Source organism: Eriocheir sinensis, chromosome 27 (genome assembly GCF_024679095.1).
Source record: "Eriocheir sinensis breed Jianghai 21 chromosome 27, ASM2467909v1, whole genome shotgun sequence".
In the NCBI taxonomy this organism is placed as follows: Eukaryota; Metazoa; Arthropoda; class Malacostraca; order Decapoda; family Varunidae; genus Eriocheir; species Eriocheir sinensis.
Window position 1 is genome coordinate 18,199,898 of NC_066535.1, and position 16,426 is coordinate 18,216,323.

General features: G+C 39.4%; 2 protein-coding genes across 6 annotated transcripts; one reads left to right on the forward strand and one right to left on the reverse strand.

Annotated features, from left to right (window-relative positions):
• The first annotated feature begins 1,484 nt into the window (after window positions 1–1,484).
• On the forward strand, window positions 1,485–8,721 carry LOC127004231 (2-aminomuconic semialdehyde dehydrogenase-like). 2 transcript variants are annotated; one of them, XM_050871777.1, is made up of 10 exons: window positions 1,485–1,635; window positions 3,667–3,848; window positions 4,913–5,113; window positions 5,331–5,542; window positions 5,716–5,882; window positions 6,221–6,316; window positions 6,403–6,482; window positions 7,220–7,391; window positions 7,752–7,961; window positions 8,056–8,721. In XM_050871777.1, exons 2-10 carry the CDS (start codon window positions 3,679–3,681, stop codon window positions 8,200–8,202), a joined length of 1,455 nt encoding a protein of 484 aa, XP_050727734.1. In that variant the 5' UTR covers window positions 1,485–1,635; window positions 3,667–3,678; the 3' UTR covers window positions 8,203–8,721. The 2 variants fall into 2 exon arrangements, with proteins under 2 accessions (XP_050727734.1, XP_050727735.1); XM_050871778.1 differs by having other exon boundaries at window positions 1,496–1,594.
• Window positions 8,613–11,603, reverse strand: LOC127004230 (uncharacterized). 4 transcript variants are annotated; one of them, XM_050871771.1, is made up of 6 exons: window positions 11,469–11,603; window positions 11,167–11,304; window positions 10,753–10,961; window positions 10,520–10,615; window positions 10,047–10,244; window positions 8,613–9,924 (listed from the first exon to the last, which is right to left on the reverse strand). In XM_050871771.1, exons 1-6 carry the CDS (start codon window positions 11,601–11,603, stop codon window positions 8,889–8,891), a joined length of 1,812 nt encoding a protein of 603 aa, XP_050727728.1. In that variant the 3' UTR covers window positions 8,613–8,888. The 4 variants fall into 4 exon arrangements, with proteins under 4 accessions (XP_050727728.1, XP_050727731.1, XP_050727732.1 ...); XM_050871774.1 differs by lacking the exon at window positions 11,167–11,304; XM_050871775.1 differs by lacking the exons at window positions 11,167–11,304; window positions 11,469–11,603 and having other exon boundaries at window positions 10,803–10,952.
• Between the last annotated feature and the right edge of the window lie 4,823 nt (window positions 11,604–16,426).

Below are 16,426 nucleotides of genomic sequence, written 5' to 3' on the forward strand. Positions count from 1 at the left end.
AAAATGTCGGCACCAGAATTGATTATAAAGGTCCGTCCTGACGATCGAGCAGTGCCCTCGAGCACCGCTCAATCAAAATGTTAATGGATTGTATGATATATGAAAAAGCAACATAATTTCTAAACTGTACAAGGGGGATATGACCAGAGTGAAGATTGATGAAGGGGAAGACCTTGAGATACCAGTCGAAGCAGTGGGATAAGGCAGGGCTGTACAGGCTCAACTTTTATATACTTTGTTTAAGTTAGTTACAAAGTGATTCAGAAATTAGTAGAATTGGACAAGGGATTTAAAGATGAGGCCTTCAATATAACATATCTACTTTGCTGATGATAGATTAATGCTGTTTGCGGGGAGTGTAGAAGATGCAGAGGCAGTGGTTGAACAGGTGGTGGCAAGAGGAAGGGAATGCGGACTAAAAATAAAAAAAAGTAAATATTTAATATGAAAGACAAACCACAGGAGATAGCAGGGATATAGGTTAGGAATAAGCTGAAATATCTAGGTACGTATTATAATAAATGACACCAGGAATGAATTTAAAGCACAAAAAGTCTGATACAAAAAGCAACCAAAATGGCAAATATGACTTACTTATTTGTGGCAAGGAGCTGCTCGAGACTACTGATAGGAATAATTTAACATGAAATGTGTGGCTCTTTCAGTAATATTGTATGGGGCCAACATATAATAGATTTCACAAAGCAAGAGATAGACAGGTTGCAAAGAATAGAGAACATGCAGTGTATGCAGGAAGATATACTGGGAGCCCCAAGTTATGCCCATGTAGCAGCTTTAATTTAAGAGAAGTGGGATTATCAAGCATGAAAGCAAGGATTATGGAAGGACAATTAAAATATTTACAATATATTTTGAGGGAGGGATGGGAATGAGCTGCTAGAGAGTGTTGGTATAGAAGGGATGAGAGCTAGCTAGGACAGACTAATAAGAAGAAAAGATGGATGAAAAGATGGTAATAAGAGGAGGCACAATAACAAACGACGAAATAAGAAATAAAGAAGTTAGAGCATGGGACACAAAAATGTGGAAACGAGAAAAAGCAACCCTGAGAATATATAGAACCTGGAGAGAAGAGATGGGAGGACAAGAAGTGTACAACAACAGTGAAGCATCAGCGCCATCCTCTTCAACTGCAGAACAAATAACATGAGGCTGAGAGATAAGAAAAGATTGATTGATAGTTTATTGTTGCAGGCAAACAACAATTAAGGAGAAGGAGGAACATATGCCATCCCACCCCCAGGCAGGGCAGAAAAAAAAAAAAAAAAAAATATATATATATATATATATATATATATATATATATATATATATATATATATATATATATATATATATCCACGCACAACAGATTCTACAGGCATAACCTTTGGTCAGTAGCAAATACATACAGAAACAAATAAACAGAACAAGCTGGATCAATGTTCATCTAGACTAGAGTTAAATTTCTGTATCTGGCAGCGACGCGATATTGGCCCTTGACGACGCCACCCCAAGGTCACCACGCCCCCAGTGCTCAGACCACCTCAGAGGACTCCTAGTTTCAGACGACTCCCAGCCTGGCAAGTGGAAGGTGTGGTAGTGTTGGTTTACTAGTGAGCGTTCATTTCAAAGGTAATGATTTCTCCATAACCGTCAATAGACATATATATAGTATAGTTGTTCGAGGGCATTGTAAAGCGCTGACAAGAGGGATATAGCGGTGTGTGATAGGTTATGTAGGGGAGAGCGGTGATGATTCGGCCACTTTTTAGAAAAAAAGTTTAAGTAGTGTAATTTTGTTGATCTCAAAATGTTCCTTCATCCTTTGGCTCTTTAGGCTGCTAATATGACACCCGTAGCCATTTCCAGTTTTCAGATGTATATTGATGGTGAAAGACAAGTTTCTAATAGCCTCTTCCATTTAGCGTAACCCGTTTCGTCGTGATCTGTAGAGTCCTCATAGAATCCAACAACCTAAGATTTGGACGCCATTATTGGCCCTGTGTTTACGCCGCGCTTTTCAAACACTAGCACACGCTCTCGCGGCGTAAAACAGGGACAATAATAGCGTCCAAATCTTAGGCTGTCGGGACTCTATCTATCAAGGGACTCTACAGATCACGACCCAGAAACGGGTTACGCTAAATGGAAGAGGCTATAAATCGTCCGAACCATGGAGGTATTATGGGAGGAGCCGCCATGACATCACGAACGCGAAGCCAATGCGCTATTGGTCCGCTGTCTCCCCGGCTCTACGCACAATATGACCTTCTCAAAGTAAATTTCACATTTTTAATACACACAATCTCCATGTTATATCCAAACTTACTCTGCACTTTCTTTCCGTCTGACATATTTTCCAAATGGTGGAGGGTACTGTAATCTGTATCATCAACAGGATTCTGCAAGTAACCAGCAATATCCTACGACCGTTAGCGAAATAATACCAAAATTTCATCGCTGCCTAATTAATAGGACAATGAGGTCAAACTTATAACAACCACCAGAGGTGGGCGCCATACTGAAAAATCAGCAGTAGTGCGGTACTTTTTCCGAAGTAGTGCGGTTGCGGTAGTGCGGTCCCATTTTTTTTTCTTTCCCAGTGCGGTACGCGGTGTGCGGTACTGCGGTAGCGGAAGTCAAAATAAAAAATACTTCAAAGCCTATCCTGGCTATCCAAACAAAGGAAACATGCTTAAAATAGTACAATTGCCTTAATTTACAATAGATTCTCCCAAAATGAAAAATCGGCCGGCACCACGGATAGGTCCGGGGTTGAAATGGCCGTTAAAGAAGACTCGCAGTGTAGTAGTTTAGTCTGTCTATTTAGTATTTAATTTTGAACAATAACTGAAAAGTCAGAATGATTGAATCACTGATTCTGATGACTGATACCGATTGACTGATTGGATCTGAATCACTGTAAAAAAAAAAAAAATGCGAGCTTGCCGCGCTGCAAATGTCATTTTCGATAGTTTTCAAAGTACGGCAGGATTTTTTAGTGCGGTCCGCGGTAGTGCGGTATTTTCAGAAATTTTGCGGTAGTGCGGTACTTTTTTTGTGATGCGGTACTACCGCACTAAGTACCGCACTTGCCCACCTCTGACAACCACATGACATCATATCCTCTAGGACGCCAAACTGAGGCATCCCTTGGATGGAGGAACTTCTATCCTGTTAACAGGTGAGTGGCCAACGAGAGCTACCGTGCTCAATGGTCGTTGGGTGCTCGATAATGAAGTTTCAGTATTAGCTCCAACGCTTGCGTAAACTGAGCCAATGTGGACACGCATTGTCATTAAAACAAATCAACAAAAGTTTATGTTGAATTAGGCTGGCAAGTCACCGGTTGTCCGGTACAGCATAACAGGCACGGCATACACCGGAGAGGGAATTACTACAGTACCCTCCCGAGTTTCGCACTTCTCGAGTTTAGGAAGAAAGCAAGTGCGGGATTTACCATGGTACGGCCGATTTCGGTGCAAATTATTAAAACAATAGCAATACTATAATGTTAGATGCATAGAAACTATATACTCCTTTTATTTCCTATGAGGTAAAGTTTATGCAGGTTGTGTTTTTGCTGCTCCAACCTGTCATAATTGAGTTAAGGTAAATAATCCTGACAAAGCATTATTACTATTGTTATCTTCATTATTTCAGCACAAAGGTACAATGAGTGACTCGGTGGTGGTGCACAACTTCATTGGAGGGTCAATGGTGCCGTGCCAGCGGCTCCTTGACTCCCATGACCCCAGCACCGGCAAAGTCTGGGCCAAGATCCCGGACTCTGGCAAGGCAGAGGTTGATGCTGCGGTAAAGGCTGCTCGTGCTGCTTTTGAAGGGTGAGTTTTGTACTTGTAGGTTTGGTGTTTATATTTCTTTTGCTCTGAATCGTGCAATTATCCTGTGAAAACATGAGAGGCAGAAAAAGTTGCAAACCCAATGTTTGCTACTTTTCCAGACACACACACACACACACACACATATATATATATATATATATATATATATATATATATATATATATATATATATATATATATATATATATATATATATATATATATATATATATACTATGGCCACTGAATCCATGCTGCTGCTTTAGAGACAGGTGCAGGATAATGTTAAGGTGTGTTCATTTAGCTTTAGTCTCCTGCCTTGAGCTCCTGCCCATTACTTAACGAATCTTACATTTTCTGTTCCTCTTAATTATTCTTCCTTAAACAAATTTCTTTGCACTTCCTTTGCTTCACCAATTCCTTCATTATCACTTGATAGTAACACAGTTACTTCTCTATATATTGGGAAGAAGTTCAAGGCAAGATTGAGGTTAAAGACTAATAGTCCACCCTTGCATTAAACTCTATCTTTCTCATCCTCTATAGTTCCAAATTTATTCTTCGAAATGTGTGGTCTTTGCTGTCTTGAGCTATTATAAAATCAATTAAATTCTTCAAAATTCCAAACCTGAAGGAGATAAATCAAACCTGATTTTTATGAAAAATAGAATGTCTGTTCCTCTATAGCCCTGTTGTATTCCAGTTAGCATGCTTACCTTTAAATTCTTTTCTTTGCTTTTTCACGGTATATACAAGGCTGTAGCCAGGCATTTGGTACTGGCCACACACTCTATACGAAGTTTAGTGTTTCACTTCTATTGAAACAAGTGGTCAAAGCAATTTTTGCTGTTATTGAGATTAACAGGAAAATATAGTGAGAAGCATTAGAATAAAGTAAGTCAAGAAACATTATCCTTTCACTAATTACAAGTGAGACCTCAGGACCAGACTGAATAATTAATATCATATCATGGGTTGATTAATTAATTCAGAGTATGAGTTAATTGAACAGTAAACAACTTCTTTAATGGGGAAAACAATAAAAGCCATGTGTGCATTTTCAGGTGGTCAAGTAAATCAGCTCAGACCCGGGCCAATCACCTCCTAAAGGTTGCTGACATTTTGGAGTCACGCCTTGAAGAATTTGCAGTTGCTGAGTCACGAGATCAGGGAAAGCCTGTGTGGCTGGCAAGAATGATGGACATCCCAAGATCTGTGCTGAATTTAAGGCATTTTGCTCATGCCATCCCACATCACCTTAACATGTAAGTTTTTTTTCTTTTAAATAAAATAATTTTTCTGGTTGTTTGCCTGATTTCCTGCCTCCTCTCTCTCTCTCTTCTCTTCCCTCTTAGAGTTACTACATCAGAAAATAAGTTATGAAGCAAGACTAAGCCATTTAACCTGCCAGTATAAAGAAGAATTAGGTGACTTTTTATTTTTATACTGTATTATTGTGAGACAATCAAGGGTCCTTTACAGATCGAGCATTAACCCGGAGGCAGGTGTTGTGAACTACACCATCAGGGAGCCCCAAGGTGTGGCAGGTCTGATTAGTCCATGGAATCTGCCTTTGTATCTGCTCACCTTCAAGCTTGCTCCAGCTGTCATGTGTGGCAACACTGTTGTTGCCAAGCCATCAGAAATGACTTCTGTCACAGCCTACCTCTTCTGCAAAGTACTAAAGGATGCAGGTGATGAATAGCAGGCATTAATGTATTAGTATTATCAATTTATTTATTGGCATAGGCTGTATCATGCGTAAAATCAAGGAAAGGACACAAAGTCTGGGTCTGATGACTATTTGAATAAAATGCATAAAATTTATGATAGTTAAGTAGTTGTGACCTGTCAATCTTCTTTACAGATTTCCCTGCTGGTGTCATTAACATGGTATTTGGACTTGGTCCTACTACGGGAGAGGCCCTAGTAACCCATCCTGAAGTGCCGCTGGTGTCCTTTACTGGGTCAACCCTCACAGGAAAATACATTGCTCAAGCCACAGCCCCAATGTTCAAAAAGTTATCTCTTGAGGTATGTGCATGAAGCTGTCCACCCGTACATGACATCAAGCAACAGCGGAGGGGTTGAGAGTAAGAAAATGCAAGACTATTCAAAAGGATCTCTTCAGTTAAGAAGCCTATGTTAAGGTTGATAAATGGAAAAATCTTCAATGAGTCCAAGGAAGATGTTCTCATACAGAGCAAAGTTAATCTTAATTGTATTTTCAAAAACTAGTCATGATTTTTTTAAAAGATTTTTACTGAATTTTCATTTTACTGAATATCACTTGTAACTCTGTAGATGGTGTATGGATTTACTAAGTTTCTTTTTTAAGCTTGCATTCACTTAGATTTACAAAAAAATTGCAGATGGGTGGCAAGAATGCAGCTGTTGTGTTTGATGACTGTGATATTGAATCCTGCCTTGCTACTCTTAAAAGAAGTTCTTTCATCAATTCAGGACAAGTATGTATACGGTCATTGTTATTTTTGGTCAACATGCTGTAGTCATTGTGGCAGAAGCTGAATTTGATGTTCATTCCTATTTTCAGATATGTTTGTGTACTTCACGAATATTTGTTCAGAGATCTTTGTATGAAGCTTTCTTGGAAAAATTTGTAGCACTTGCAAGGTTAGTGTTTTGACTTTTTTACTTTTCTTTTGCATTAATATACTGTTACGTTTTTTCTAATATAATCATCACTGGTTTCATGTTGGGTAAATTTCCTTTTTTTTAATTATGAGGTTTGATGCCCAGCCTTCAACTGTCTCTTTCATCCATCTTCTTGCCCATACCTACCATCTTAGTCTTATCTATCTTCACTTTTAAGCCTGAGTTCCCCCCATTGCATTCTTCAATTTCTAAATATTATATTCCTAATTTTTTTCATCTCGGCTGTACACACCAGATTGTTCACACACAGTAGCCCCTATGGACCTCCTCTTCTATACTCCTTTGTGGACTCTTCCATTACCACAATGATCAATAATGGGCTTAGAGCAGACCCCTGATGCATTCCAACACCAAACCAAATCTTTGGATCAGCAACTCTCACTTTAGATTCTGTTCCAGCATTTAGTGCCATCACCAAGTTCTTCAGTCTCTCCAGAATTCTCTGCCTCTGCATTACTCATCTAATTGCCTCTTGGTACTTTATCAGAGACCTTCTCTAAATCAACAAACACATGGTACTATTGCCTCTGTCTCAATGTACTTTTTTGTAATTGCCATGTGATATATGTGGAATCTGAGGTGGATTTCCTGGTCATAAATCTAAATTGAGTTGTCATAGTATACAAATTGTTTCTGTTTTTTTGTTCATTTATAAATAGTACATTCAAAACATATTCTTTGTGACCTTTACACAGGGAAGTTAAGGTTGGTCCACCATCAGAGAAGGATGTCTTCATGGGGCCTCTCAATTCTAAGCCTCACCTAGAAAAGGTCCTGCGCTACGTTAACTATGCTGTGGAGGACGGGGGACAAGTGTTGTGTGGCCAAGGGGTGGACAGCTGTGACCTCCCCTCTCAGAACAAGGAGGTAAAATTTACTGCTGAGATGAGTTTATTAATAATAATCTGTCATTAGCAGTATTAATTCATTTGTAACAAATTTGAAATTATATTAGAGGATTAGGATTAGGTTCAGAGGCTGGATTATTCTCTTCAGCTTGTCTGTACGTTTTGAATCTGACAAAAATTGCTCGAGTTAAATGTACCAGTACACAATGTTCTTTTTTACATTTTACAGGTAATGAGTTCTCTGTATATGATGAATCATTTGTTAAACAGAACAGAACAAAGGGAAGAGGCAGTGTGATCAGTTTGCTGGAAGTTTTTACCATCATTTTATATGTAAACAATTATCCACTTTTATATTTCATGTGCTATGTCCTTTCAGGGTTACTTTATGAGGCCAACTATAATTACTGGTCTGAAAGACAACTCCAGATGCATGCAAGAGGAGATATTTGGTCCAGTGACATGTGTCACGCCCTTTGACACCGAGGAAGAAGTAATTTGTCGTGCTAATGACACACAATATGGTCTTTGTGCATCTGTCTTCACTTCAAACTTGGCAAGGGGTCATCGTGTTGCTCACAAACTCAAAGTAATTAAAGTATATTTTTCTGAAAATTTACTTATCTTTCTTGATTATGAAAATTTAATTGTTGCAATTTGTTAATGTGTGTTCTCTTCAACAGGTTGGAACTGTATGGACCAACTGTTGGCTGGTGAGAGACCTTGACATGCCATTTGGTGGTGTGAAAACTAGTGGTATGGGGAGAGAAAGTACACAAGACTCTCTCGAGTTTTACACTGAAGCCAAGACCATCTGCACCAAGATATAACATATTTAACCCTAAGAATTACCCAGTCTGAGAGCAGGTCTGAAGATAAATATAATGAGGATGATGGAGCACATTTACATCAGAGAGGAGGAGTGTGTCGGTAAGGTCTTTGTCTTGCAGTGGACTCATAATGGCTGAAGATGATGAAATATGGAGAAAAAAATCTGGGCCTGACAACTTTACCATAAATCTATTGGTTGAGACATCTCTATTTGCAATTCTCGGTAAACCAAATGATGCGCAGTAACCTGAGTTTATGAGGTGGTATTCATAGGTGATATAGTTATAGAAAATAGTAGATGTAGAGCTTTTTGCACTGTATTCTGGTTAAATACATTTGAATTCAGTAGCACAGGCTAGCAGTGGTGCACAGACAAGGTAGTAGAGTACACCTGGCAGTAATTCAGTAAAAGTACAATATCAAAGTTGCAGAGAAAGTTATAGATATATGGATGAGGATGACTTAAATAGACCATCTACAGTTTCCTTGCATTCTTACATAAAAAAAAAAGTAACAAATATGACATATGAACTCTCTGTAGGGCAGAAATAAGAAAAAATTATATATTACTTTGATAATACAATTTTTATGTAATTAGCCTGTGCTGCCATCAGGGTTGTGATATTGCAATTGAAAAAAAAAAATTAACTGCTGTTGCATTAAAACTGTTACAGATCTGAAAGGCTTATAGCTCACTGAGAGGAGTCTGAGTGTGTGTTGTGACAAGTGAAGGCGGGTCATCAAGACTCGTCTGAGTTTGTGTATGAGTAAAGGAAAGCTCGGGAAACAACTCACTGTGACTGTTGTCTGGTGTTTGGGTGTGGATTGTTGAGCGCATGAACTGTTCAATATCAGAGAAGTCTTCATAAGTCTGAGTTTCACTTGTGCACCACAAACTGTCCCCTTCATGAATATGACATCCCCCGGAGTCTCCTGAATTTGGGTATGAATGATTAACATTTGGATTGAGAAGGTTACTTGGATCTGTCTGAGTTTCTGTGTTTGTCAGGATAATCCCATCAACATCATCAGGTGTATTGTCAGCATTTTTACTGAGAAGGACGTCGTGATCAGTTTGTGTTTCAATACTTGAGGAGCGTATGTGACCTAAGGAAGGAGGGCGCTGTCCTCCCACTACAGCAGAGTCTCCCACAACTAAAAGCTCCTCATCCTCTTCAATTAACAACTGTGATGACTCATAAGAATCAAGATCAGAGGTCTGTGTTGATGTTATTGTGGTCAGCGATTGACTTATCTGGGGTTCATCCCCTCCACATGCGCGATCAAAAAAGGAAATTGTAAAATCATGTAGGCTAGGTTGTGAAAGCCTGCCAACTCGAGGACTTGTCTGTGTGCCTGATGTACTGTGGTGGGTTGTGATGAATTCTGGTAAATCTACCTGCAGAGATAAGCCACTGAGAGACCCATTTTCATTAGTACATTCTTCAATATAATTATTTCCTGTAATACTGTCATTACTATTACTATTAACAGGAGTATTTAAAGGAGATGTAGCACAGCTTGATCCACTGCGCATTTGTTTGCTGTCCCTATGTGTTAGTCTTGTCTGGGTCTCGGCAGTTCTTTTCCTCTTGCTAAAGCTGCGATTGTTAGTACTACGTTCCAAGTACTCGGAGCACTTTGCTGGACTTGATGATTTCCTTCGGGAACGCCTCCCATGTTCGGGCTCTGTTTGTACGCCAACATCTGCACAAGGGAGTCTGAAATAAATTATAAGAAGTTAATTTAAAAATCACATACCAAAACAAAATCATAGGGTCAAGAAATTTAAGATATCATATTCTTATCACCTCTTCTAAAGCAAAGTTTTAAAATACTATACCTTTTCATGGATGTGGCCGCAAGTTCACTGAGTGCTATTGCTGCAAGCATATGAGTTGGTTGTCGAAAGTGGACAGGTGTAACATGATTGAATGTTGCAGCAGCTGAACATATGGCTGCTGGTGTTGGGGCAATGTTAGGAAGGAATGAGGAGGAGGAGGATGCAGTCTCTTCCTTTCTGTCATCGATGCCTTGACACCTGGGAAAATAATGTATTTCAATGCAACCAATAGTTATTATTGTCATAATTTTGTCTTATACACAATCATACTGGAGTCATGGGATATAGTGGTGCCAACCCCATACAAACTCACATGTCTCTTACTTTATCTGTTATTCAAAAGAAACCAAACACTATCGTAAAAACTTGATATCTATTTGAATTTGCCATTACTGGCAAAATTGTTGTTTTGGAAGTCGTATTTGACAAGATCCTACTGTACAATATTATCAGACCACAGAGAATGTTCTTACTTAATGGGGATGCTGTGTGCAATGACGGCCTGCGCTGTGGACTTGGTAAGAGACTTTGCTGCCCTCACTGACTCTGCAAGAAGGCTTTTCCTTGCCCTGAATTAACATTAAGAGAAACAATCACTTTATGTAAACTCAATAAAAATTTATATAATAAAACAATATATCATAATATAGAACCAACCACACAGTTCAGGCAATGAATAACTGAATACAAATTGTGTATGGACAACCTCAGAGCCTGAAGGGTGGAGGGCATGATGGCATGGTCAAAGCGACGCACATGAGTCTGCAGAGTCTCCATTGCCTGGAAAGAGCTGCCACACGTGCACATGAGATCAATGCCACACCCCCGGCGGTGCTGGGCAAGATGCGCTACAGTGCTGAATGCATGGCCACACTCACACAGGTGATCCCGAACAGCATGGACCTTCAGGTAATGCTGCAACCATAAATGAATGACAGACATAACATCCCAGCAAAACTAAACTCATCTTTTATGAAATGCATTCGTTAGTAACTCATGTAAAACACGATATATGAAGGAATTTGATGGATTGATTTCCTATTCTGCTCATCTAAATGAGTGTTCACAATATTTCGACAGTAACTACAAAGGCTCCATCAGTCCAATTGTGCTAAATTACCTGTTTTAAGTATTTGAGCTTTGAAAAGTGCTTTCCATTACTGCCAAAACTAACATGATAACTACAAGCTGTTTCGGGACAGTGATACCACACATCTGAGGTGGTGGCTGGACCACACTCATCCTCTTTGTGGTGCACCTGACAAAGAAGACAAAGAGCACATTATTGATTTTTTTTTTTTCACAATCAGACTCCATGTGTGCAGTTATGTTAATGAGTTGTACATATTGTAAACTTTACACATTTATGTATGAGGGCATGGACAAAAAAAAAGTTATGGAAACTAAAGCTTAAATGTGTACCTGCTTAAGGTGCAACCTCAGGGCAGAAGAATTGGCAAAGGTACGAGAGCATCCCTCTGGGCAGCTGATGTTGACTGTGATGGAGGATAAACTGCTCACATGTGGGGTAATGTGCTGCACCTCCTCAAATGCCATGCTCTGTATAAAAAAAAAAAAAAAAAAATAAAAAAAAAATAAATAAATAAATAAATAAATAAATAAATAAATAAATAAATAAATAAATAAAATAAATAAATAAATAAAATAAAGCAATGTCAATTCAACATTGAAAAGATAGCTGGCATTTTGTTTTAATAGATATTTACCAAACTTCCTACCAATTCAGTGGTTGAAAGGATATAGTCTCTCATATATTCACATATTTTGTTGTTTATGATAAATACGAGTGATACAATTTACCATGAACCATTGTGGCTGTCAAGGCTAAACTGCTTATTTTTCCTAGTTTTTCAGTGTATTGTGAAGACATAACCTTGATTTCTCTTGAGTTTTGATGTGTTTGCTATTAATCTGAGTTTTTATTTCAGAAATCACTAGTTTTTTGTGCGGTGGATGGGAAAGGGAAATTAGTAATACCTGCAGGGAATAGTTACTGCAGCAGATGAATTAAAACGAGAAGTTATATCTAGCCCTTGTGTTGATACTCTAAAAAATTAGTATGACACAATGGAAAAACACACTGAGAAGAGGCACCCTATGAGCAAAGCTCCCAAGCCTCTTTACTATCACTAGGTAAGCATCACTAGGTAAGCAAACACAACAAAACATAACAGAAATAAACAGTTTTGTACCGTAATGCCATGAAATGGTAGTCCCCCTTCCCCAGTTGCCTCACAGTCCCTCCCCCCTCCCTGTTTTCCAGACACAGTCTAGACACATGTCCGTATCACCTGAATATTTGTCGATGTCTTTAGTGATCTCAATTTTAGTATTTACTAAATTTTGCTCACCAAAATAATTAGTTTCAGTGATTGTTTGCCTCCCTACCTCCCAGCTTTGCTCTCGACCCAATTTGGTAAATATGGAGAATCACTACGCTCCTCCAATATTGCTCCCACGGCATTACTAGCCTTTCCAAGCTATCACATACTGTTGTGTTACTCTAGTTTTGCCGGCGCCGGGGATCAAACCCGCGACCAGCGAGACGGGAGAGCCACTCCTTAAGCAGTCGTCCAAAGAGGTACCCCCCTTGCAGAGTGAGTTATGGGAGGCTCGCCCATCAGGCAAGTCGGCACTACAGTACACCAGTGAGGTGGGTGCAATTATGGATAATTACTTCTAGTTGCTTGTTGCATGCCAGATAGCAGTGATGTTGGCCCCAAGACACCTGTTAAAATAAAATTAGTCTTGTTACGTGTAGTGTGTCAGGATAGCAGTGATGTAGGCTCCAAGACACCTGTTAAAATAAAATTAGTCTTGTTACGTGTAGCGTGTCAGGATAGCAGTGATGTTGGCTCCAAGACACCTGTTAAAATAAAATAAGTCTTTCCCTTCACATTATTTCTGCTCGGTAAATAAGTTGTCACTCGGTGAAGAAAGCGACTTCGTGCACTTAATTTTTTACAGAGCTGCTCGATGAATAGCATACTACTTACATGTTGTCTACTGCTACTTTTTACTTACTCAGAATGTTGTTGTTCTCAGAATGCAAGAAGTCTTCTTCTTCTTCTTCTTGGGTGTTATTATGGGGCTATTTAGGCTTTGGGGCCACAGCCTCTAGAGCCCCTTCAGTGGTTAGCCTTCTTCTTCTTCTTCTTGGGTGTATTATGGGGCTAGTTAGGCCATTTGTGTTGATGCTCTCTTGCTCTTGCTCTTGCTGTACAGGTGACCCGTTGGAGAGTCAGCAAGGGGCCGTATTTTAAGACACCATCGCTTCTCACATCAACTATTTCTAAAGGTCAAAGAGGGGATCAATCGTGTTTTCATGGGTGTTTTTTAAGGTTCATGGCACAGAAGAAGGGTCAAACTACTACCAGGGTCCTGAAACTACCCCTGGAAAGGCCTACACCTAGAGCCTACGAAAGCCATGTCAAATATGTGAACTTAGGCGACGAAATGTTTTAAAATACGACCCTTAATATCGGCACAAGCTGTAAAAAATAAAGAAAAGACAAGCAGTATCCATTACAATCTTCTCATTCCCTATTTCTTACACACCCAATCTTTTCCAGAAAACTCCTCATGGCGTCTATCGCGATGACCTGTTTGTGTTACACCTGCTAATTGATGTGTACGCCCAGGTATATGTGTGAAGAGCTAGACAGTATTTAGGTTTGTGTCGTGGAGTTTGTAAATCCCGGGGCAAATCTTAAAGTGGAGAGAAGAAGCGATGAGAGAATTATTGAAGCCATGAAGAGTTTTCTGGAAAAGATGTCGTGTGCAAGAAATAGGGTATTGGAAGATCTGTAATGGATACTGCTTGTTTTGTTTTTATTTTTACAGGTTGTGCCGATATGATATGTTTTGTTTTCTTTTCACAGGAGCTGCCGCTACAAAGGCCTGGCTGGGGAGAAATCCCGAGCCACCTGTGACATCAAGATCAAGATCAAGATCAAGCCTGACTCTCCAACGGGTCACCTGTACAGCAAGAGCAAGAGCATGAACAAAACGGAACAGGTCAAAAGAAGAAGAAGAAGAAGCCAAGACCATGACCAAGACCAGCTGGTTTCTTTGAATGGAAGGTCAGGTAGAAAAGGTGTACAGGCTGGGAGTGAGAGGGAGAGGGAGAGAGCGGCCACTCGTGGCATGTCTGAGTGACGTGTATGCAAAGTGGGGAGTGATTAAGAGAGGCAAAGAGCTGAGTTATGTACGAGAGGAAGAGATTAAAAACATCAGGATTGGTGTAGATAAAACAAAGAAAGAGAGAGAGGAAGATGCAGTGCTAAGGGAAGAGCTACAAGAGAAAAGAAGGGAGGGAGGTAAATGGATAATAAAGAAAGGCAGGGTTGTGAGGGTGGCAGAGCATCAAGGTAGGGAATGAGATGGGGAAAGAGGGGAAAGAAAAGGGGAGGGGGAAGTATTTGCAGCAGTGAAAGTTTTGAATGTGCAGGGGTTAACTAAAACTAAGGGGAAGGAAGTGGAGGAATTAGTTAAGGGCAATAGTATAGTTTGTTTAACGGAAACCCAGAAAAAATATAGGGAGGTTAATTTTGGCGATAATTTTGAAGTCTTAGACAATATGAGAGAGGAAAAGGACAGAAGGGGAGGAGGACTAATGATTATTTACAGAAAAGGAAAAGGAACAACTTTATGTAAAATAGAAACAAAATGTAAGGATGTATTACACACAATAGGAAAAATAGGAAAATGGGAGGTTAGATTAGTGTTAGTATACTTTAGTGTTAGTGATGTAGAGAGAAACAAGAAAATAGCACAAGAAATAGAAAAAATAATAGAGGAAAACCCAGAGCCTTTGATGATAATGGGTGACTTCAATGGACATGTGGGGTTCAAGGGAACACAAAAAGTAAACAGGAATGGGGAAGTGATTATACAATGGATGGAAAAATATGGATTGATTATGTTAAATGATGACGAGAGGTGTGAGGGAGAAGTGACATGGAGCCGAGATGGACAACAGAGTGTAATAGATTATGTATTAGTGACAGACAAGGTGTACAATAGGTTCCATAAAATGAGGATAGATGAAAAAAAGGAAGAATATGACCTTTCAGACCATAACCTGATAGAGGTGGAATTAAGGGTAAAAGAAGAAAAGAGGGAGTTCAAGAAAAATGATTGGATTGAGAGGGAGTACTATAAAACAGATAAATCATCACTAGAAAACTTTAGGAGAAAGCTAGAAGAAAGTGTGACGAGGAATAAGGTGGACAGTATAGGAGAACTGGAGAAAAAAATGAGAGAAACAGCAGATGCAGTGCTAAAAAGTGTATATAGAAGAAGAGAGAAAAAGCTAGGGGACGGCGAGGAACCAGCATGGATAAACGAGGAAATAAGGAAAGAAATAAAAGAAAGGAAGAGGTTAAACAGAAATAGGAGAAATGCAAAATGCAAAGAAGAGGAAGAAAGGTGGCAAAAATTATATGTAGAACAAAGAACAAAGGTACAATTAAAGATAAGGAAGGAAATGTACAAACAAGAGGAGAAGATAACAAAGGAAATTAAGGATAAGAAAGATGGAGGGAAAAAGATGTGGGAGTATATAAGAATACTTAAAGGGGAAAAGGTTAAGGATAAAGACACTTTAAGGATATATGGGGAGGACGGAGTGGAGCTGGAGAGAGGAAAGGTGGGGGAGGAAGTAAAAGGTTTTTGGAGTGGAGTACAGAAAACATGGAAATGATATAAAGGAAGTTTGGAACACAGAGAAGAGAGAGGAGTATGTAAGGGAGTATGAACAGGTAAAAAAGGACATAGAGGAAAACCAGGCTGTAAGGTTGGAGGATATTAATGAGCTGAGGGCAGTGGGGTGGCAGCACACCGAAAAATGTGGAGTAGAAGTGAGAGAACACATGGAAATGACAAGAAGGGTGAAGGGGGGATTCATCTATCTGGAAGAAGAAAGCATAAGGGAAGATAGAGTAATTAAATGTATCAATAGAATGAAGAATAAAAAAGCAGTTGGAACAGACAAAATAAAGCCAGAAATGTACAAAGAATTTGCAAAAAGTAAAGTATTACGGAAGGTGTTGGTTGAAGACCTTGGGGCAGTATTAGAGACAGGGAGGATACCAGAGGGATGGAGGGACTCTAGGACAGTCATGTTACCAAAGAAGTGTAGACCAAAGGTTAAAGAACTAAGGCCAATAGCTCTGACAAATGTAGGGTACAAGCTAATGATGGCTGTGATTAGAACTAGCTTGGAAGACCACATTAGGATAAATGGTATAGGTAAGGATACACAGGCAGGATTCACAGAGGGAAGCCGGATAGAAAACAACCTATTTATTCTAAGATATTGTGTAGAAGGAGCATATAAGATGAGGAAACCATTGATA

Coding starts and splice junctions, on each gene's coding strand:
- LOC127004231 (XM_050871777.1), top strand. CDS start 3,679: ATGAGTGACTCGGTGGTGGTGCACAACTTCATTGGAGGGTCAATGGTG. Junction 5,114..5,330: donor ATCCCACATCACCTTAACAT/GTAAGTTTTTTT, acceptor GGTCCTTTACAG/ATCGAGCATTAACCCGGAGG. Junction 7,962..8,055: donor GTGTTGCTCACAAACTCAAA/GTAATTAAAGTA, acceptor TCTCTTCAACAG/GTTGGAACTGTATGGACCAA.
- LOC127004230 (XM_050871771.1), bottom strand. CDS start 11,603: ATGGCATTTGAGGAGGTGCAGCACATTACCCCACATGTGAGCAGTTTA. Junction 10,962..11,166: donor AGCTCAAATACTTAAAACAG/GTAATTTAGCAC, acceptor TTATGGTTGCAG/CATTACCTGAAGGTCCATGC. Junction 10,245..10,519: donor GCACACAGCATCCCCATTAA/GTAAGAACATTC, acceptor TTATTTTCCCAG/GTGTCAAGGCATCGATGACA.